Genomic DNA, 23,149 nt, shown 5'->3' with positions numbered 1-23,149 from the left:
CAGTGTGGGCGCCTAAGGCACAGGCAATGTAGGTAGGTCTGGGATGGGCTGGTGGGGCAGCAGGGGACAAGTTGAGAATTGAGGGGGTTGAGGAGGAGGTTGCAGAGTAGGGAAGGTATGTGGGAAAGTACAAAAAGCTGGACATTTGTATGGATATCATTGATCATATGAAGAAAGTCTTTTATACCATGGTAGAAAATGTGGCTTTTACCTCTAACGTGCTATAATGGCAACAAATGGATTGAAGCCAGTGAGGGTCATGATTAGCATGAATTTAAGGGGTAATTCAGAGTGTAAAGAAATGACTCTCTTGGGGCTGCCTGGGTAGCTCATGTGGTTGAGTAGCTGATGCTTGATCTCAGTTCAGGTCCAGATCTCAGGGTCATGAGTTCAGGCCCTACCTTTGGCTCCATGCTGGGCATGGATCCTATTTAATGAGAAAGAAAGAAAGAAAGAAAGAAAGAAAGAAAGAAAGAAAGAAAGAAAGAAAGAATAAAAGGAAGGAAGGAAGGAAGGGGGTAGGGATTAAGGACTACCCTCATCTAATTGAGAAATACCCTCATCTAATTGAGAAATGATTGTGGAGAAGACAGCAGTGGAAGTAGAGAGGTGAGGAAAGGATAAATGATAGAAAGAGGGAGTATGACAAGGGGCTGAGCAGGACCATTCTTTGTATTGAGGGAGACCAAGATGTCTATGGCAGGACTGTCACTCAAATGTCTTCTGAAATGATGCATATTAAATGTCTACTCCAGGAGTCATGAGAGAGTGTAGTGAAGACTATGGTAAATAGTTAGTGCAGGCCTCACCTACAGACATCCAGTTGTACATTCTGGGTCTGTCCGTGGACTGTTCTTGAACTCTGGGCCAGGAGTTCAGTTGACAGCAATTCTAACCCTGGCTCATTTGAATCATTTGAAAAGCTTGACTCAAACCCTGTACTCACCTCCCAAACATTAATGGTCGCAGAATGGAGTCTGAAATGGATATATATATATCCATTTCAGCCATTTCAGCCATATATATATATGGCAGGCCTGGTATACTTAATAAAATATATCCACCTCTAAATCTCCCTGCCATTGTTGCTACACTTAACAAAATAAGAAACAACACCTGATAGTAGTTATTCTTTTGGTAGAAAAATATATATAATATTAAATTTAATATATTATATTATATTATTAAATATATATTATATTAAATATTATATATATATGTATATTTTTAAACTATCCAGATGATTCTGAAGTCCATCGAATCCATATCACCCCTGGCAACAACGATCCCTCCTTCTGCAGCTTGAATAGCCTGGGTGGATAGTGATATCTAATATTGTGACCAGTAATAGAGAGGGATGAAGACATTCTGTGCAATGGAACTTAATGTGGACTTCAAATACACTGAGTGAAAGAAGTCTGTTAGTTATCTGTGTTAAGTCAGATGAGAGTTGTGTACGAGGGTCTACAGACTTTTCACATTCTACTACTTTTTTTTTTTTTTAATTTATTTGACAGATAGAGATCGCAGAGAGGCAGACAGAGACAGAGAGGAGGAAGCAGGCTCCCTACGGAGCAGAGAGCCCAATGGGAGGCTTGATCCCAGGACCCTAAGGTCACGACCTGAGCCGAAGGCAGAGGCTTAAACCACTGAGCCACCCAGGCACCCCTCACATTCTACTTCTTTAATCTTCTCAAATACCAAAATTAATTAACCATTTGGGCTCTTAATTAATCGATGTTTTAGATGAAATGTGAAGAGATTATCCAATATAAAAATACTTGAGGCATTCAGGTCATTCTCAAATTTTTGATTTAAAGTACATGCACACTGAGTATGAATTTTTAATGAGTTTATATTATAATAGCTTAAGGAAATTATGACACTGTCTTGGCCACACATAAACATTATCCTGCTTCTAATATGACTAAAGTCCTCACATATTCTCATCAAGAAAAAAACAAAAAGAAACAAATGAATAAATATCTGGCTTCCTAAAATAAACCAAAAATAGTAGAATTATTCCATTTAGTTCTGGTCCCCTAAGCAATGAAACCTGAATACTTCCTCTGACCCTGAATTCCCTAATAATAATTTTACACCTAACTTTGGCTATGCTGGTGGCTAAAGTTTTATAAAAATTCTTATGACAATGTTGCTACAATAAATTTGGTAAATTTTCCCATTCTGTGATTCCTACCCTTAAATACTTATATTTTGTATTTAGCTACCAGTCCTTTCTAGTACTCTTGTTAAAGAGTAGCTCAGGGGTATGGTTATATAATGGCCCTTAAAAGTGCATCCATGTCTTAATCCCTGGAATCTGTGAATGTTACAATACATGACCAAAAAAAAATTAGCAATGTGATTAAATCAAGGATCTTGAGATAGGGAGATTATCCTGGATTATCTATAGGATCCTTACATGCAACCCCATGTATCTTTATAATAGGGAGTCAGAGGAAGATTTGAAGTCAGAAGAGAAGGCACTGTGACCACTGGAGTGATACATCCACAACCCAAAAAGTACAGCAGAGACTGGAGTGATACATCCACAACCCAAGAAGTACAGCAGCCCTAGAAGCTGAAAGAGGCAAGGAACAGATTCTCTCCCAGAGCCCCTGAGGCAGTTCTGCCCTGAAGACAATTTGATTTGGACCCTGTGAAACTGATTTTAGATTTCTGGCCTCTAGAACTGTAAGATAATAAATTTCTATTGTTTTAAGACACCACATTTTTGGCAATTTGTTACAGCAACCACAGAAAACTAATACACCCATGACATGCCGTTTGGCATTTCTACCAAAAGAATAAGTACTGTCAGGTTTCATTTCTTATTTTGTTAAGTGTAGCAACAATGGCGAGGAGACTTAGAGGTGGATACATTTTATTAAGTATACCATGCCTGCTATGCAGGGAAGCCATCAAGCAAGACAAGTCCAGGCTCTATGGAAGTACAAGCAGATCAGTGAAATTGATCAGCAGATTACAAAGTCCTAACCATGGGGATTCAGAGAACAATTCAACATTCTCCAGCTGTGAGAAAATTCTGCTATAGAGACTTCCACACAGTGGAGCAAAAAAGAAGGAAGGAAATGAGATGAAAGGCATAGTGGGAAAGCCACGTGTTCTTAAATTAAAGAAATCTGAGATTAAAATTTGGCTCTACAACTTAATAAATATGAGACATGGAGAAAAATCATTAAGTTCAGATAAACCTCAGTTTTCCTAGTTTTAAATGGGATTATACCTACCATGTTGGATTCTTCCATGAAGATTAAGTGAAACATTAGAAAGCATAGATTAAGTACAGTACTTGTTTTGTAGTAGATAAAGGCTTGCATGAGATTTTTTAGGAAGGAAGGCACAAATACAGGGGTGAAGTGACAAAAAAGGTAGTTTAGTGTCATGTTACAGAATCTTGGGATGACAGATCTTAAGTTGCTTCAGCCAATGCTCAGAAGGATGTCAAGTGGTCCCAAATATAGGATGAGAAATAACGCAGATAAGAAATCCACAAGGGATTGTCACTGACCTAATCACTAGTGATTAAGAAGACTAGTTAACTGACTGATAGATACTGTTGAAATTAAAATTGTCAAGAATTTAAATTAAAATTGACAAATTAAAAATTGTCAAGAATTCTTTGAATGATTTCACATTTACATTTCATAATCACTTAATCTTCACAACTGTATCATACCCATTTTACATATGAGAAAACAGAGGCAACAAAAATGAGTTAATTTGTCCTGGGTACACAGGCAGTAGTTCCTAAATTTGGATTCTGACTCAAACTGGTTGATCCAAGACATTTCTAAAAGTAGGATAAAATAATGGTGACATCCTTCTTTGTCAAAATCATACACTATGCTCCTAGCTTACTTATTGAATAAACATGTCTGAGTACTTACCTTGAGTCAGGGAAATAGTCTTTAACAACCATAACTTGGACCTTTTATTTATGACAAATAGCACTACTTTCTAGAATTCCCTACAATGAATGTATATCTTTTCTTCTAAAGCTTATGTATACATAGTTATTCCTACCTATGAAGGATGCCCAAACTGTGGACTGCCAGATGAGACTCTGACCAATATTTCTTGTCAATATTTGACATGTGGCTCTGCATTCCGCAATGATCATCCCTTCATCTGAATTAATCATGGGGTGTGGTCTTTAGACTGCCTTACTCATCTCCATCTGGAAATTAGTTCTTAGAGGTTAGACAGAAATATATTCTAAAATATTTGACTTTAAATATGAGAATATTCTGCAAAATCATTTTAAGCTATAAAATCTTCCATTAGAAACCATCACCTTGGAATGGAATGAGCATTCTTCCAGTTAACTTCTGCCACAGGAAATACTCAGTGCCTACAACTCCTCTGGCATGAGGGAATTCTCCTTACTCACCAGGGCCATTTATATCAGCAACAACTCTGTGAATGGCATCTTGGTGATCCAAGAAAAGTTAAAATGTGGCTGTAAGTTTCTTTTAAACAAATGTAACAGTCCACTGAATTGCTGTATTAATTCAACTTAAGGTCACAAGTATGGACATTACTGTGATCATATTTAAGAAATAAATTACAATTTCTTTTATGTAAGTAAAAACCAAGGTTAATTAAAAGGTAAACATTAACTAACATGTCAGAGCTTATACCTTAAAACCAAAGTAAGTACTTATTACCAGTTTAAGAATTAAAGGGTTTGCTCCTCAGTTCCATAAAACTGATATATTTCCCTTAAGAAAACCATCTGATAAAATGAACAGAGGGAAAAAATAGGAATAAAAGTTACATTAGCTTCATGAATTAAAATCATTTAAATAAGGTGATAACTATAAAGTTATGAAAAGTGGGGATCAAAACTGATTCGTTGACACTTTAAAAATGAATTAGCATTAGATAGTGTATTTATATGGAATGATTTTGGGGGGGGACAGCTGGGTGGCTCATTTGGTTAAACATCTGCCCTCAGCTGAGGGCATGATCCCAGAGTCCTGGGACTGAGCTCCCTGCTTGTGCTCTCTTTGGCTATCTCTTTCAAATAAACAACAACAAAAAATCTTTTAAAAAAAGATTTTGGAAATATATGTTCTCTGGGTCTATATATATTATGGTTTTCTGTATTCCATTTGATGAGTAAATCATCTACATGTAGAGTTCCAAGGCTTTCCAAAAGACTGCACACTCCTAAAACCTGTTCAAAAACCGTATGAATACCTTAAAGGAGAAAAACAGAGAGAGAGAGAGAGAGAGAATAGAGTGTGATCTAGCTTCTATGGCTCCCCAAATTTTTATCTCCCCCAGCTTCACCAGTACTCACCATCTTTTATTTTTTTCTTATTTTTAGTTTTTACCAACTTCTCAGGCTCAAATATTTGTTGGCATGTCTATAACCATCACAAACAAATAATACCTTGGATATATTCTGTCCTATCTTGTAAGAGTTCAAATATTTTGATACGAATTTAAATTCCTAAATATCCATCATATATAACCATGACTGATATGAAATGTAGCATATAGAAAACATATTCACCTACATATGTGAATGGTTATAAAACCACATTTATTTTCACTGAACCACCTGGATATAAAAGCAGGCATTTATTCCACCTGGATGAGGAAACCAAGCAGTAAAATGGACCCTTTCATTCGTATTGACACATTAAAAATAGAGAAAGAAGAAAGTACTTCTAAAGCTTGTTTAAGTCCTGAACAGTTGAAGCTCCGGCTTCTCTTTCTTATGAAATATTCACTTTCCAAAATATATTTGGTCTATTCGGGGAATATATTCAGGTACTAATCTCTAACCCAGGCTTTGAGAAATTTATTTGAAACTTCAGCCAAATTCACTGTTTTAATTATGCAAGACTCACTAGTTTAATAAGCCCACTCTACAGCCCACTGCTCAAAGTCTTTAACAGCAGGATTCTAATAGAGCCAGGTCCAAAATGCAAATGGTGCCATCTGCATCACCACATCCACTGCAGAAGCACTGCTATTAAATTAATAGTACAGTGTGCAAGATAAAACAGCAGAGACTCCAACCATGTGGAACCAGCTGAGTTTCTGTTTAACCTCCAGCAGATTGAAACACATAGCCAGTTCAGTCATGGCCAGCTTAGTTAATCCATACCCAAGAGCTGTGTCCAATTTCCCTGACCAAAGGAACTGGGGGCCAAAAAAAGGAAAGGGAACAGTAAGAAGACATTAGTTCTCTAAGTACAAATATAAATAGGTTTCAACTGAGTGAGTTTCACTGTCCCCGATTGTGTAAGGATTGGCTGATCAATCTGGCATAAACTCGAACATTAGGATTAAAAACATAATATCTGCAGAATGATTTAAACTCTTCACAAAAAGGAAGTACATCAAGCACTAAAATGGCATTTTAATATATTCACATATTGGTATAATTTAGGGTTAAGTAGAACTTCTGTTATTTGAAAACTATTTGCAACTTTGGTCTTCATTACAGGTGATTTTACATTAGTGAGTTTTGGCATAATAAGTATTAGACAAGATTCTGTTTCTATCCAGAAAAAAATTATTTCAAATTCTGTCCAGAACAGATAGTTGTGTGACATGGAATTATGAGAATTTAATTTTTGCCCTGACTCACTTAAAAAGCATGCGAGGCTGATCATTTGGGGAATCCTGAGAATTATTTAGAAATATATCCCTTTGAAATCTCTTGCTTCCTATATGTTTCTTTCTTCTTTTTTATTAACATATAATGAATTTTTTGTTTCGGGGTACAGGTCTGTGAATCATCAGTCTTATTCCTGTACGTTTCTTTAAAGTTTTATGACTACTAGGGCCACTCCTAGAAAAGAGATGCTTATAAAATGAGCAAGACAATGCTGGCCATTATTAATATGCCTCTAATGCAAGATTGCAGTTACTGGATTCAGCTGAGTTGGAAGGAATATTAATCATCATGTTGTCACTGTCCATGTACCCCTTGAGGCTATATATGAAAACTGTGGGGCGGTAGCAGTCTGTAGGGAGGCAATATAATGACTGTATTTCTGTTCCAATGATTTTCAAGGTACTGCATGGCATAAAAAATTTAAGGTTAAAAAAAAATAAACTCTGGCTTATTACAATAACATATTCAAAGAAGAAAAGTATTTACTAGTAAATCAACAATTATATTTGCAGTACTATCTTAGAAGGAAAAACCTGTTGAAAATAATTTAAACATTGTCATAGATTTTGAAGTCACTTTGAGTACAACAATTAAATATTACTTATATACTTATACCTGGAATTACCTGAGAAGTAAAGGTACTCATTTAAACATGATTAAAAATGTTAAAACAAGGAAACACTCCACGTGAAAGTTTTCCTTTCTTTCATGTCAGTATACAAAATATATATTCTAAATAAAAATAAGAATAAACACAAAATTAAACGGTTACCTTTAGTTAGTATTTTCCTTTCAGGTTTCTCCTGCTTTTCAGTCTTATCTTTGTGTATTTCTAGGAAAAATACAGAATTTATAATTTAAAAAACTCTACTTGAAAATGTACAAAATGTAAACTATTGCTATGATCTAAACTTTAAAATTCTACCAGGGAGTCTAAATTTTTCCTAAATCAAAAAAATCATCATAACATATTGCTAAATAAATCACTCATTTATTGAAATAAAAAAAAGTTGGATTTACCTCAAAATCAGTGTTATTTGAAAAAGCCTAAAAACTTACATAAATGGGGATATGTTGTCACCATTTTCAGTGCTAAAATTGATCACAAACTATAATTATGTTTTATTTCAATTACTCTCAATATAAGAATCCTTAGTAAGAATGTCATTTAGATTGAGGAAGATTTCATTTTTACATATTAAATTAAGAATTTGTGAAATGAACTGTAACTACCTAATAGGAAATACATCTCAGAAGTATTGACTCTAAGCTATGTTTATAATCAGAATTTGGCATTGCATTTAACCAATAATTACTGCATGCAGATATGACACATTTCATGGAATAAGTCAGTTGTTACATTTTTTTCTAAATATCAGGTTTTAACAAATATATTTAATTTGCTGCTAGCTTCAGTATACATACATTGCCAAAGCTTGGAAAATGAAGTTAATTGTGAATTTGCAGTTAATTTGGACAGACCTAAATTAGATATTAGAGTTTACAAATATGATTACTACCTCTGAAAAGTGACTTAATCTTAATAGCGTGGTTTTTCTTAAAAAAATGCTAATGAATTTTACTTATTTATTTATCACAACTTTATTTCACAGATGATTTGAGATGGTGCTAATCACTGTACACATTTTAAATTCTCCATTTGTAAATATGAATTTGCATTTTTATAATTTTTCCAGAAGTCTAAAATCAAGACCACCCATTGGAAATTCCTAAGTATCTTCGGAAAAGACAGTGACTTTCACCTGCTAAGAAGGTAACCATGACTGTGAAAACTGCCTCCTTGCCTGCTCCATGAATCCCTCATCACTCTATTTACAGGGCACTCCTGCATCCTTATCCCATCCCTGACTTTGATATGGCAATGGAGATACAAAAGAGTTAAGATACTTATCCAAATCTCTGATAAAATTTCTCCAAGTTTCAAAGAAAGATCTTCAAAACCTAGAGGAATCCATTATTTGGCTTCCCTTGTCATTTTTTTTTTTTTTTTAAATCTCTTCTCCATAGGTTTCCAGATCCTGCTCCGTGTGTGTGTTTTTGTATGTGTTCCAGATATCTGATGGTAATATCAAACCTTTCTGAGCTGCGTGAATCATTATTTGGGGGTAGGGTGGGCTGTTCTGTGCAAGCTCTAGTACTTAGCAGTGTCCCTGGCCTCTACTTGTTAAATGCACGTAGCCCCTCCTCTAGCCATGACTATGAGAAGTGTCTTTAGACATCACCAAATGCCCCTTGTATGGCAAAAATGAGCCCCCAAGAAAATGCTCAGTTGGCTCACAACGGTATTTCTCTTGCTTATCCTGTGCTCTTGGTTTCTAGAGTACTCCTGAAATTATTAAACGAATAATGTTGCACTGTAAATTATCATATAGTGGTATATGTAAAGAAAATTTTGATCTGTTTTTGAAGAAACATGCCCTATTTGCAAAGGCACTGTAAAGTTGTATCTTATAGGCTATAGACAATAAAGCCAACATAAGCCTTGTTTAACACACACACACACACACACACACAGGATTTATATCTGGGGGCTCCTGGGTGGCTCAGTGGGTTAAAGCATCTGCCTTCAGCTTAGGTCATGATCTCAGGGTCCTGGGAGCAAACCCCGCATCGTGCTCTCTGCTCAGCTGGGAGCCTGCTTCCCCCCCCACCGCCCTGCCTGCCTCTCTGCCTGCTTGTGATCTCTATCAAGTAAATAAATAAAATCTTAAAAAAAAAAAAAAGAATTTGTATCTGTAGAACTAAGAATATGAGATAACCAGCCTAATCCCCTTCACTAGCTAGACGTATACTGCCTTAGGCAGTAGCCGCAGGATTTACGTGCATATTAAGGACATGATATGCAGCTCCTCCGAATTGAGATGTGCCGTAAGTCTAAGTATATACTGGATTATGAAGATTTAGTATAAAAAGGAATGTAAAATATTTCATTAATGATTTTACATTAGTAACATATTAGAATGATATGATTTTAGACATATTTAGTGTGATCGTTTTATTTGTGTGACTACTTGGTTAGATTACTGTCCCAAGTCATTCAAATGAACACTGATCTAGGATTTGCTGTGAAGGTATTTTTCAGAAATAATTAAAATCCCTAATCCATAGACTTTAAATAAGCAGATGATTCTGGATCATGAGGTTTCCCAGAGAGAGGAAAGAAATTCTGTCTGGGGATGAAAGCTTTCATCCCTGCCCATGGACTCAAGTTTGCCTGTGGTTCTCCCTGCCTGACTGCTGTCCTGCATGTTCTGACTTGCTCAGCCAGTCCCCACAATCACATAGGTCAATTCCTTGTAATGAATTTCTTAATACACAAATATATCTGCATCATCTTCTACTGCTACTCTTTTTCTGGCACTGAGACCCTGATTAGGTTAAATAAGACACAGGATTAAAATTAATTTCATATTACTCTTTTTACATTTTAAATGTGTGGCTAGTTGGAAATTTTAAGTTTCATATGTGGACACATTATATTGCTATTAGTGCTGGTTTAGTCCTAGGAGTGGGCAGATGACCTTTTTAAAACCCTAGGTCATCCACGGGGTTAAATCTTTCACAAGTGAAAAAGCGAATTCAAAATTTCCCTGTCTTACTTCCTCCGTTCTAGTCAGAATACCAGAGGCTGTGGAGAAGATTGGAGCCTTGTATAACTCAAGGCAATAAAGCAAGTAACACGCCAGAGATTTAGAGAATCTTTGGATATGCCAAGAGAGTCACCTTTAAGGGATAATTTCGTACTCCTCGTAAGGGCTGATTCAAATGCAGAAATGGGATGAAGTTTTCTAAATTAAAAGCTTACATTATATGCTATATTCCTTGTGAGACAAGAAGGCTTTTGAAATTTAGAATAATATTTTTCCTTTAGAGGTAGGCCTATGTGTGTGTATGTGTGTGTGTGTGTCTGTGTGTGTTTTGCAGACATCTGTTGGCCACTCAGAAGAGCAAAGCAGAGGTTCTACAGCTCCTACAGGAGGATCAGACCTGAGTTAGGCCTTTCTGCAAGTTCAGGTGTGAAAAACCACCCTGGCTTGGTAATCCTGTCAGAGCTTCCTAGCCTAACTTCTTGAGAAATTCTCTGGATGGGGTAGTGGTTTTTGGTACTACACAACCCATGTTGGTCAATGGCTGTGTTTCCTGCAAGGAAGTTTGCAGACCAGAGAACAGACATAAGGAGCACAGGAGGAGCCATCTGGGCACCCTTTAGCTCTAGCTTTTTATTTCTTTCTTTTTCTTTTTCTTTTTTTTAAAATTTATTTATTTATTTATTTGACAGAGAGAGAAAAAGCACAACCAGTGGGAGTGACAGACAGAGGCAGAGGGAGAGAGAGAGAGAAAAGCAGGCTCCCCGTGGAGTGGGGAGAGCCCAAGGTGGACGTGCATCCCAGGACCCTGAGATCATGACCTGAGCCAAAGGCAGACACTTAACTAACAGAGCCCCCCAGGAGCCCCGCTCTAGCTCTTATCAGAAGGGAATGAGCTCTAGATTGTGACCAGAATTGAAATGAGCAGGAGTCCAATGGACAAATCTCAACAAGATTGGGATCAAGAACACCACTCACGAAAAGGCGGAGTGCGGGATATGCATTGCCTCCACCATTTTCAAAACCGTTTGGAGGGAGGTAACCCAACAGAGGAAGGTGAATCTCAACATGTTGGCTATACTTCACAATAAGTTTTTCTTAAGAAAAAATAAAAATAAACTAAAGAATTAGACTGTAAAAATGGCAATGTATTTCTGAGTATTTGTTTTTTACTCGATGGAACTGACACAACACAATTCTGTAACTCAGAACAATCTCAAGAATAAGGTCCTAATATTTTATTTCCCTTATTCTGTACTTCAGTGTCATACAAAGGACAGCCTCATTGCTTTTGGCAGATCTTCTTATATTTCTCACAAGGGGCAGTAGGGGTCATGGATTAAAATAAACACACATGCACACATACAAAATAAAATCTTTACAACCCATAGTGAAATATGATGACTTACACAGACATATTTTAATGGGTACATCATCAACTAATCTTTTAACTGATGATCCCTTGAAGACCATTAGTATTTCTATAGCAGCAAGCGTAGATTATACAGCTAACCTTGTAAAGGCATACACATACCTGCATTTCTCTGCTGAGAGACGACAAAAGGAATCTATTTCTTGTGATTCAAACTTAAGGATAAATTCAATCTCTTTCTGCATATTTTATTGCAATGTCACATTTTCTTTGGGGATTGGATTCTATGACTAGCGTTATTGCCTGTGGCCATCAGATGCCTGAAGAATCCAGTGAAGTCTGAGCACATGAGCCACTTCTGTCTGCTTACACTTGAGCCAGGAAATGATAACCATTCGGGCTCCTGTCCAACTGAGTAACAATGTGCTACCAATTTAGACTTCAGAAGGATATTTTTCTCATAAGCAGATGATGTTTGATTTGTTCCTCTCAACTGCTCTTTCCAGCTAAGAACCATTTGTATAAGAATGTAAAATTAAATTTTAAAAGATTCAAGTCACTAAAAGATTCAAGTCACTAGAGCTTTATTGGCCTATGGTTTTCAACAAACTTCCAAGAAAAATAAAATTTCCTGTATTATTTTTAAATTAGTGTGTTTAATAATTTCCATAGACTGGCAAATAACTCCATTTTTTGGTAATAGGACAAAAATGTATACTTGCATAAAATTGCATTTAACAACCTGACACTCTCTAAGAACAGTTCACTTAAACCTGCACAAGTCCTGGATACAAGGGACAAAGAAGGTCAAAGCAGGCACCGTTTACCTCCAAATGTATGTGCATTGCAATTAGATTAGCGTCCAATGGACCTGAAGACATAATAAGTCTCAGCACCAGATGCCAGTTGAAATCACAAGCCATTTTGTTAACTGGTAAACCTTAAAGATAGTTTTGTGACTTAGAAGGCACAGAGGTCAAAGCATCTTGATCCTGGTGTGAGAACGCCCACAGGCCCTTAAGGATTCAAGTTTATGTTTGAATTTCGAGAATTGGAGATGGGAAAAATATCATGGAGAAAGAGTGACAACTATCTCAATGTGTCAGGAGGCAAAAGGAAATTCCTTTTTCTACTGAGTTAATTGGTTACCTTGCCTAAGAAGAGTCAAGCATTACTCCACTGATGTTTACTGTGTTGGAAATGTGGTAAGGACACTAAAAGATTTACAGAATGGGCAAGTTATTTCCACAGTATGTGGCAAGCATATTCCAAACTTTTTCACTACTCCTGATTTTCCTCTACTGCTTTTCTCCAGATGTACAGGCAAGTACGAATGAAGATGAGATGTGGAAAAAAAAATTAATGTCTCCCTTTTTAGATTCTTACTTTTATTCATCTCCCACTCTAAAACTAAAACCATTTGAAGTCATTAGAAAACTTGATCACACTAGGCTTTAAATGCCTTTCAAATTTTCTTTCATTTAAAGAACTCGGAAAATTTCAACTTTGGATTTTATGCTTTGTAATTCAGCGAAGATAACAAAGAAGTATACCCTCCTCACTAGGCTGTTTTTCTAAAGTCCAAAACCAAATAAGCAATGAGGTTAGAGGCCAATGTCTCTGAAGACATGTGAAGTGCTGGGAAACAAGAAGTGTAGATATAATAATTAAGTATGTTGCTGAAAATAAGTGAAAATTAGCAATATGTAGATTTTCCATTATTTTTGTATTGCAATGATCATTAAATGATTATTATAACAATTATCATTATGAGAGATGTCATAAATCTATGCTATTCTAATAAAATTAAAATGTGCATTTTGTTAGGAGAATTAGACATAGATAATTTGTTAACAGAACTATACAAAAATAAAGTTATCTCTGACATGTATTAAAATACAGCTTAGTATTTAAGATAATAGATGCTGGAATCCATCTACCCAACTGCAATTCCTTCACTTACTAGCTATACAAGCTTCATTTCTTCAAAATGAGGTTCTTAATAATATCTCCCACTTAGATTTACAGAAGGATTAAAATAAGTTAAAATGTAAAGAATTTAGAATAGCACCTGATTGTCAAGTAGTATCTTATAAACACTGGTTATTATTATTATTACTTGTCTCTCTCACTAAATTCTAAATTTGATGAGGTCAAGAGTTATGTCTTTTTTGTTCCACATTAAATTTTGAGTGTATAGCAATGATGGCTATCATATACTAACCATTTGATAAATATTTAATAAATTCTAAAAATAAATATTTAGATAGGATTATGGCTTACAAGCTCTTTCATAATATAGAAAGTGATGGTGGATCATATCTCACCTGTTCTTTATGAACCTTCTCTCAATTTAAGTACTAAAATAAGTATAGTTGAACATTTTGAGAAAGTAAAATGTTGCATTTCTAATCATTTTTATCTGTTATTAGAAATCCTGGGTAAAGTTGCAGAATTTTACTATTTTTGGAAATAAAATAGTTTGTGAAAATTATTCTGAAGCCGCAACACTTGTACAAAAATTAGATTTTTTTATAACGTCTTTCTGGAACACTGAAAAGCTATATAATAATAGAAGTAAGGGTATTGAGTATTTTTTTTAATAACAGTACTCTATACTGGTACTAACACTAATTTTTAATACTAATGTAGTTTTTTGACACTGCCTTATTTCAAAACTTATTCATAGATATTTATATAAAAAGTAAGACAACTCTGAATTGAATATATTATACTTGTAATAAAAGGTTGACAATTAAATATCATGTCTATTTCATTATAAATAATTGGGAGCAAGATATGAAAATAGTACTTGCAACTTAACATAACTTAAAAGAAGGGGTCCAAAATTTCTATCCCCTTGGTTCTACATGTTAGATACTATTGCGGCTCTCTAATATTCCCTATTGAGGCTTATGGTATTTCAATAGTCATCTGCATTCTTCTTTGTCTGATGGCATTTGACTATATACTTATGGTATTTTATATACGGAAATAATGAAATTTTGGCATCTGTTATACATATTTATGCTGGACACCTGAGAGGATAAATATAGATTTTAGTGATCCTTTTGGTAGCTTAAAATGGAACTTTTGGGTGTAAGGGAGAATTCTCTGGTTCTCACAGTGTATTCTGTTTTCCCATAGGAAAACATAATTATTGAATGGACAAAAATCTTTAAAACTTCTCCAAATTAGAAGTGAAAATTCATTTATTGGCTTGATTCTCCATCTTCATCTTTAGAGTGCTTACTTTTATCAATATATAATCGTCTTAACTCTATGTCTCCTACAGTTCCAGTGGTGATCATAGATCAACAGATTTCCTCAAGACTCCGAGATCAACTTTCAAATATAATTTGGCAAGACAGGCCATGGCACTTAAAAATGGGAGGGTCACTAACAGCAGTAATCAATAGGACATAGTAAAATAGATTGTGCTAAATGATTCCTAAGAATGACCTTATTTTTTAGTGAAGTCTTTCTGAGTTACTTTGTATGTTGCATTTATTTTACTTATGATAAATAGTTTTTATCTACTTATAAAAAAGCTGATTGTTGAATAATTAATTTATAATTTCGCTTAGGATTAACATGGCCAATTTAAAGCATACAATTTTTCTCGATTAACATAAGACATTGTTAACAAATTTAAAATATTATCAATTCAAGATTTTAAAATGACAGACTCAAGAAGTTAAAAAGATAATCTCTGTCACCAAGGCAACCATCCTGATTCTTTAATTTAACAACCAAGTTTATTAAATTATTATGTGTTGTGGATTTCAGTGAATGCTTTTTATCATTGTATTTTCTATATATATATCAAAGCAGTAGACAATATGAAATGCCTTTTTACAATTTTTCTTATTTTAATCTTGAAAATTCAAATCATTCGTTTGAACATAGAATCTCGATTTGTAAGATTTTGTCAGCTGTGATTAGGACACAAAAGTCTAATTATAATGAATAACTAAGCAAGTCTAGTTATCTATTTAGTGGCTATTTAGTTATTTATTTAGTGGCTAAGTAATGATTGTTACAGGAAAATATTGTATTAAATTCTCAATATTTTAGAGAAATATTCTAAATGATGTGTAGGTATTTGTATTTTCTATGATTTTTCTGATAAGTTTTCTGTTCTAGTTATAAAATTTTGAGGAAAGCACACTACTGACCATTAATGAAGACCGTAAAGAGGAATATTTTCTTTCCCTCAAAGCTACCTAGTGTTTGTGATTAAGTTGGCATACACTTCAGATATAGTGATAGACAAATAATCAAGAAGAGTGTCCTTCGGGGATGTCGAATCCCATAAACATAAAGATGTTTGGACCTTAATTTTGTTAGATTTGATTATGTGGTAGAGTTTTGTAAAATAAGCTCAACCTCATCAAGAAAAATAGCAGTAGCAATACCAGATAGTCTTGACCTCTACAAAAAAATTTCAAAATAAATATGATGACACCTGTCTAACCTCATTTTTGTCACTAACTTAGCAATCTTAGATTAATCCATTTTTCTTCTTTGAATTGTATTTTCTCCATTTATAAAATGAGATACTTTTCCCCATGTGTTCATAACCCAGGATGAGGTGGAAATGATATGATAACAAACAATAGCTTTTATAAGATAATCAGTGGTGGACTTTATGGATTTGGATGATGTTTTGGGCTGTGTTTGAATATGTGTTTCATATTTGATGATATACTAGACAAAATCAATGTGGTTGTACATCAGAGCCATCTGGGGAGATATTAAAATGTATTCCTGAGCAACAGTCCAAACTTAATCAATTAGTCTCTTGTGGTGAGGAAACTTTTAGGGGTATCCAATTTAAATAAGCTCTCAGGCGATTTCAGAACCACAGTCAGAAGTAGGAACCACTGTCTAGACCAACATTTCTCAAATTTTAATGTGTAAATGAGTTGCCTGGGGATCGTCCTAAAATGCAGGTTTTGATTCTTTGGTCTGGATGAAGCCTGGTTCTGCATTCCTAAATCACTCCCAGATGATGCTGATGCTGCTTCCTTAGAGCATACTTTGAGCTGCAAGCTGTAGTCCAGACAAAATTCTTGGTAAAAATATTAATATATGACATCACAATTTAATCAGAATATTATGGACATCAGTAAAATCCAGCCTCTTTCCTTTATGGTTGTGAGATCTGATAGCCACTGGGGTTAAGTGACTTAACCATAGCAGGTTAACTGCAGAAGGGGAATCAATGCAAATATCTTCTCATCGTATTTCTTCAAGTCTATCTGAATTATGTTTAAAATGTTGATGTGTTCAGCTGATGAACATCAATTGTCAATAGTTATTCCAATAGTCTAGGGCAATGTGACAGTGATATTAATCTGGTTTGCATTTTATTATTCATGGTTTGGTATTTTTTTAATGGTAAATTTATATAGAAGAGCAGTCACTATGTATAAATAATAAGTGCAATTATCCACTTATCTTTGACTCTCTCCCTTCCTGGTGTCACAATGCATAAAATCACTCATTTATAGAATTAATCATTTGGGTTGCAATGGTTCTCACCCGGGGTTGAGAGTTAGGAACACATGGAGGAGGTTTTGAAAATACAACTGCTTAAGGACTGACCTCTGGAGATTCTGGCTGGGTAAATCTGAAGTGGGAAGGGTTCTGGGGTTCCAAATTAAAAAGACATCTGTGGCTCACCTGCTAGAATTCATTATTGTAACTGCCTATCTCCTCTAGTTTCAGGAACCAATCCTTTTCCCATCTCAGTATCAAGAGTTTGGGGGATGCCAACTCCACTCTTTACTCCCAAGGATGGGTCTATTCCCTAGATCTTGACAAAGAGCCTGCTGCAGGTCTCTGGCCAGCTGATTGGTTCTAAGAAGGGTGTGTTACTAGATACAAATCAATGAGTCAACTACATTGTTTTTGCTGAAATCATTGAGGAAAAGCACAGCCTCCTCTCCTGAGCGGCTGAAGTAAAATACCTTGGGCCTGACGCTTCTGGCCATCATAATTGCCAATAGGAGAGGAAAGTCTGCCTGAGAATTAAGCAGATGAAGGAAAGCAGGGTCAGGAGCAAAGATAGAAGATGTACAAATCATGTTATTAAAAAACCTATATCCACGGGGCGCCTGGGTGGCTCGATGGGTTAAGCCTCTGCCTTCAGCTCAGGTCATGATCTCAGGGTCCTGGGATCAAGCCTGCTCAGTAGGGAGCCTGTTTCCCCTCCTCTCTCTGCCCGCTGCTCTGCCTACTTGTGATCTCTCTTTCTCTTTGTCAAATAAATAAATAAAATCTTAAACAACAACAACAATAGCAAAAAACCCTTTCCAGCCATCCCTGAATCCAGTTTTACTCTTGCATCTTTCAGTCATTTGAACTGTGAAGTATCCTTTCCATTAAGTCAGATTGAAATCAATTTTGGACCCCCATCATTTGAATCTAATGCACAGAGTTGAGAAATATTGGAGAGTTTTCTGTGTTGCCTTTTCTTTTTAATTTTGTTTTATTTTTCAACAAACCATTCTAAATGAAAATACACAATCTGGACGATGTAATACTTTAAGCCATCTGTATTCAACCAACACCGTATTTTTTATGACTTTAAGAAAGGAAACCTACATAACTGGAGAGAATGGAGTCTGGAATAACAGCTTCTCACTCATACACCTCTCCATTACTTATCTAATCTGATTTACAGATAAGACCGAAGCAACCCTGAGATCAGATTTTGGTGCCCACATCAAGGTGAGTAAGAAGTGCCTCTGAGACAACTCAAATCTGGCCCAACCATTTCAGGTGTTTCTTGTCAGTGCAGGAATAATTTCAATGCTTTCTTTGGGATGTTCTTTCAGGCTCTGGTTTTACCCATTGTTATCTGTACCTACTATTATTTACCTCCTATCATCCTGGTTCTAGTTTGCTTGTCTTGATAGAGATGAGCTCTTTCTAGTAGCATAAGATACAAAAAGCACCTGGGTGCTTGGGTGGCTCAGTTGTTAAATGTCTGACTTTGGCTTGGGTCATGATCTAGGGGTCCTGGGACTGAGCCCCACATTGGGGTTCCCGCTCAGTGGGGAGTCTGCTTCTCTCTCTGTCTCTCCTCCTGCTCATGCTGTCTCTCAAATAAACTTTTAAAAATCTTAAAAAAAAAAAAAAAAAAAAAAAGAGATTCAAAAGTTGCCTAACCCAGTGGATCCAGAGTTCACTACAGCTGCAACCCCAGGAAGAAGTGATTCTCTGGATCACTAACCAGATCTTCCTTCACCTCAGCCACCTCAGACTTCTTTATTGGGAGTCTACATCCAAGCCTGCCACCTGGGCTTTGTTGTGGTGGGTCTGATTGATAATCAGAAAAACAGGCAAAAGATAAAGCAGCGGGTTCCTCGTATAGCCCAAGGGAAAAGGCAGCCCTGTAGCTGTGGAGTTGAGTTTGAATCCACACTTCCTAAGTGAAGAGGTCCAAAGATAAATGTATCTATTTAACAAGGTTACGAGGGCCTACCTAGTAACCAATATTCTGAGCCTATGAATTTTAACAAGTCGAGTCACCTTTCCATTTCATCTCCTTTTTTCACTCACCATATTTTTCAGGCACTTAATGTTCAGCCTGGTGTAAGCCACTGAAGCTGCCAACAAAGATGGATGCAATGAAATCTCTGGCACGGAAACTTGTCCATCTATCTTACTCCTGATGACGTGATACAACCTTCTCAATGGCCTAATCCTAAAGTCTTGAATATTTATGATGCGCAAATTTCCTGGCTCTTCCTTATTCACCCTGACTGCAAAGAGCTATTGTGGGTTTCAATCAAGTGAGAAAAATACACAATGAAAGACCTGAGTTTAAATTTACTGGGTTCTTTTCAAGCCAAGGAGCTTTAAGGAAATTTAAAAACATGACTATAAGGAGAACGTAATTTGTTTTGCTCTAAGTAGAGAAGACTCTCTTCTGCTGTTGACATGCATCAGGTACAATCTCACTGAATATCAGCCTTCATACTTGGGTCCTGTTCAAACTGGAGGACAGATCCTTGTTTCAAAGAGTACATAATTAGGAAGCAAGGAAATTAACCTAACATAGTGAGGTGTCTAGTTCTTTCCTATAAGGCAAGCCATGATTTAACATGTAAGGCCACTATTCTGAAATTGAAAAACAGTTCTTCCTTCCCAAAAAACTGAGTGTGCATAGTTCCAAATGACTAAAACTATTCTTTCTGAATTTTAAATCTAGCTGTCTGAAAATGACATTATAAACGTCTTGTTAGGGGACCATTACTGTCTTCTGAAATTACATATTGCAGGGGACATAACTGCTGTAATGATTATTCTTATAAACAGAGTTACTACAGACCTAGGTTTAACTAAGAGTAAACTGTAAAAAGGAGATAAGTATATTCATTAGGTTGCACTTAGAAATGTTAGCACAAAAAATTAAAAAGCTCTATATCCACTAAAGAATTGTACTCTCTTACAAAGAATTTACCCAATCTGAAAAGTTAACATCACCTAAGTACCAATATAGAAATGTGAAAGCAAAATCATACTAGGTTTGTGATAAACCAATACTTTATGTTTGAAAAAGAAACAGAAAAATAGCAACACGTGTTACACATGGAACTATATGTCTAACTTTGCTTTAAGAATACTGGATCTCTCTCTCTCTCTCTCTCTCTCCCTCTTCTCTCCCTCCATCACTGCCTCCCTCACTTTATCTCTCCTTCTCTGTATCTGTGTTGGGAAGTCTGTGATTAGCTTTGACTTGGGAGTATTTATGAATTATTAAGAGAATTAAATTTATGTAATTTTATTATATTTCTATTTTTGCCCAAGATAGTTTATTCATTTTCAATATAGTTATCATTATTCTTATTTTCATCTTCTTTAAGTTTAGTTGTATATGATCACCTCATCATTATCAAATTTGCAGTGCCCAAGTTATTTTATCTAATTTATTATCTGAATTACTCATCTATTCATTAAACTCTTCAGTAAGTTTTTTTCAGTACATTATACTAAATAAGATAGTCTTTGACTCATTTGCAATCTTACATTGATTCTGTAATTAGTATGGAATAATTAACTTTATTAGGCATATCACATGAAATCTCCATTACAGTCATTTATTTTTTATCATACTTTTTTAAGATTTTATTTATTTACTTGAGAGTGAGAGAAAGAGAGCAAACATGAATGTGGGGGAGGGGCTGAGGGAGAAAAAAAAGAGCAGACTCTTCGCTGAGCAGGGACCCTGAGGTGGGGTTCCATCCCAAGAATCTGGGATCATGACCTGAGCAGAAGGGAGATGCTTAACCAACTGAGCCACCCAGGAGCCCCTATTTACTATCTTATTAGCAAACATTCATTGTGAACTTTTGGGAATGCTGTACACAAAGACTTACATGTTCTCCTCTGCGTAGCATATTGCTTAGCATGTAGAAAACATTTGAAAAAGGTTTATTGAAAAACAAATTTACGGAAGGGATAAAACATGTCAGTGATCTGAAATAGGGATTATTTAGGGTGATTTAAGTGATTATTGACTATGGTGGAACCTTGGGCCTTCATCCTCTATTCTCACTCAGAATCCTTAGGTCATCCAGAGCACAAAATTTTCATTTTCATTACAGAAACTTTAATTATTTTTCCTTTGACATTACCTTAGAAAATTTTGGGAAACTGTATCTCCTTCTATATTTTGAATATAACTTCTAAATTTTTATCATAAGTTTAAAAAGTACAATTAATAGATTATTATAAATTTTGACTTTTAAAAATAAAATTGTTTCATCTGGTTAAAAATGGGGTTGATGGGGTACCTGGGTGGCTCAGTAGGTTAAAACCTCTGCCTTTGGCGCCGGTCATGATCCCAGGGTCCTGGGATAGAGCCCCGCATCAGGCTGTCTGCTCAGCAGGGAGCCTGCTTCCTCCTCTCTCTCTCTCTGCCTGCCTCTCTGCCTACTTGTGATCTCTGTCTGTCAAATAAATAAATAAAATCTTAAAAAAAAAATGGGGTTGATGGACCTGATGATGGTCCATCCATCATGGATGGTACCACAATATTTTGAGATTCTTCATTATGGATTTAAAATAACAAACAAGCTTTTTTAACATCTGGAAATTGTATATTTTTCTTTTTTCTTTTTTAATTCATACATATTTTCATTCCGTTTCCCTCATAAAATTTCATTCAAGAACAATATATTTTTATGATTTGGATTTTTTTCTTGACCATACTATCCACTTCTTTAGAAAAAAAGTATATATTTTGAAATTTAGGATTTCTTTCATATCCTATGATTATAAGAATATGAAGGTTAATATTTTACAAATTTTCATTAAAGTATTATTAAACCTCAAAAACAAAATATAAATTTTATTGGAAAGTCATTGCTCTCTTTATGGGATATATACAACTTTAATTAGTTCATGTATTTGTGAATATGATTTATAGGTGGAATTAGATAAGATGACAAATATAACCTTGTTTACTTTTTAAAGATACAAAGGTTGAGAAGCCTTATGAACAGGTATGCACACATGCGTACATACGATTTATGCATGTACATGTATATAAAGCTACACACACGTGCACCCACACATACACAGAGATGACAATTTTATTATGATAATGTTATTTTTTTTAATCTTCTTCTAAGCAATGGTAAAATGACATAGGGAATCAATAAGGAATTTATTCTCAATGATCTCTGAGCTGAGTAACTGACTAATGACTTCTTCAGTTACATTGGAAATAAAAATTTGAAAAACACACAAAAGTTTGTTACTCTATTCTGAGAGTCATTCATTTTCTGAATTTCCTGGACATAAAATGATTTTATCAGACCCACCAAACGACTGCTAGATATTTTTACTACCTTCACTCAACAATATACTCAGAAAGGATGAAGAAAAATCAAAACATTGCAAATGGTAATGAATTTGGATAAAAATGATACTGTCTTATGTACTTTTGCATGTACATCTTGCTTTTTTAGTATATTTCATCTAGACCTTGGATGTTACTCACTTTATTTATAAAAAATGTTTGTCATGTTAGCTAATGGGCAAACCAGCCTTTGTTTTCAAACCTCTTACTCAAATCAAATTTATCTCTCTCAAAAAATGTAATTTCATTTTGTAATTCAAAAAAATTTTAGTCTGCATCTTTAGACAATTATTAAGAAAGAATAAGTTTTGCAACACACCTGGAAGGCATGTTATTAAAAGTAGATGAAAAGACTAAAATGAGACAGATTTAATATAATAAATTTATTTTAGAAAATAAGTTATAAAAACAAGACAAACCAATATTCTATTGTAAATTATTTTATTTGTACTAACGTCATGTAATAAATAGGTATAATTTTAAACTCTTTGTGAAACTAAGATATGATAAAGAGTTTGACATTTCAGCTATATGTGTGAGGGGGGTATCAAATTCAAATGTTTTCCTTTTGGGATTAAATAAGTAACTTTCAAATATAAAATAAATAATTTTAATAATTTTGTAAG

General features: G+C 35.1%; 1 protein-coding gene across 1 annotated transcript in view; it reads right to left on the bottom strand.

Annotated features, from left to right (window-relative positions):
- TRDN (triadin) overlaps positions 1 to 23,149 on the bottom strand; it is a 297,181-nt gene that overhangs the window by 245,963 nt on the left and 28,069 nt on the right. Inside the window, 1 exon segment of the mRNA XM_044238841.1 lies at positions 7,437 to 7,496. Coding sequence (XP_044094776.1) covers positions 7,437 to 7,496 — 60 coding nt within the window.

This window comes from Neovison vison, chromosome 1, assembly GCF_020171115.1.
Source record: "Neovison vison isolate M4711 chromosome 1, ASM_NN_V1, whole genome shotgun sequence".
NCBI lineage: Eukaryota > Metazoa > Chordata > Mammalia > Carnivora > Mustelidae > Neogale > Neogale vison.
Note: the sequence above shows the minus strand (reverse complement) of the source record. Positions and strands in the feature narration are given on the sequence as shown.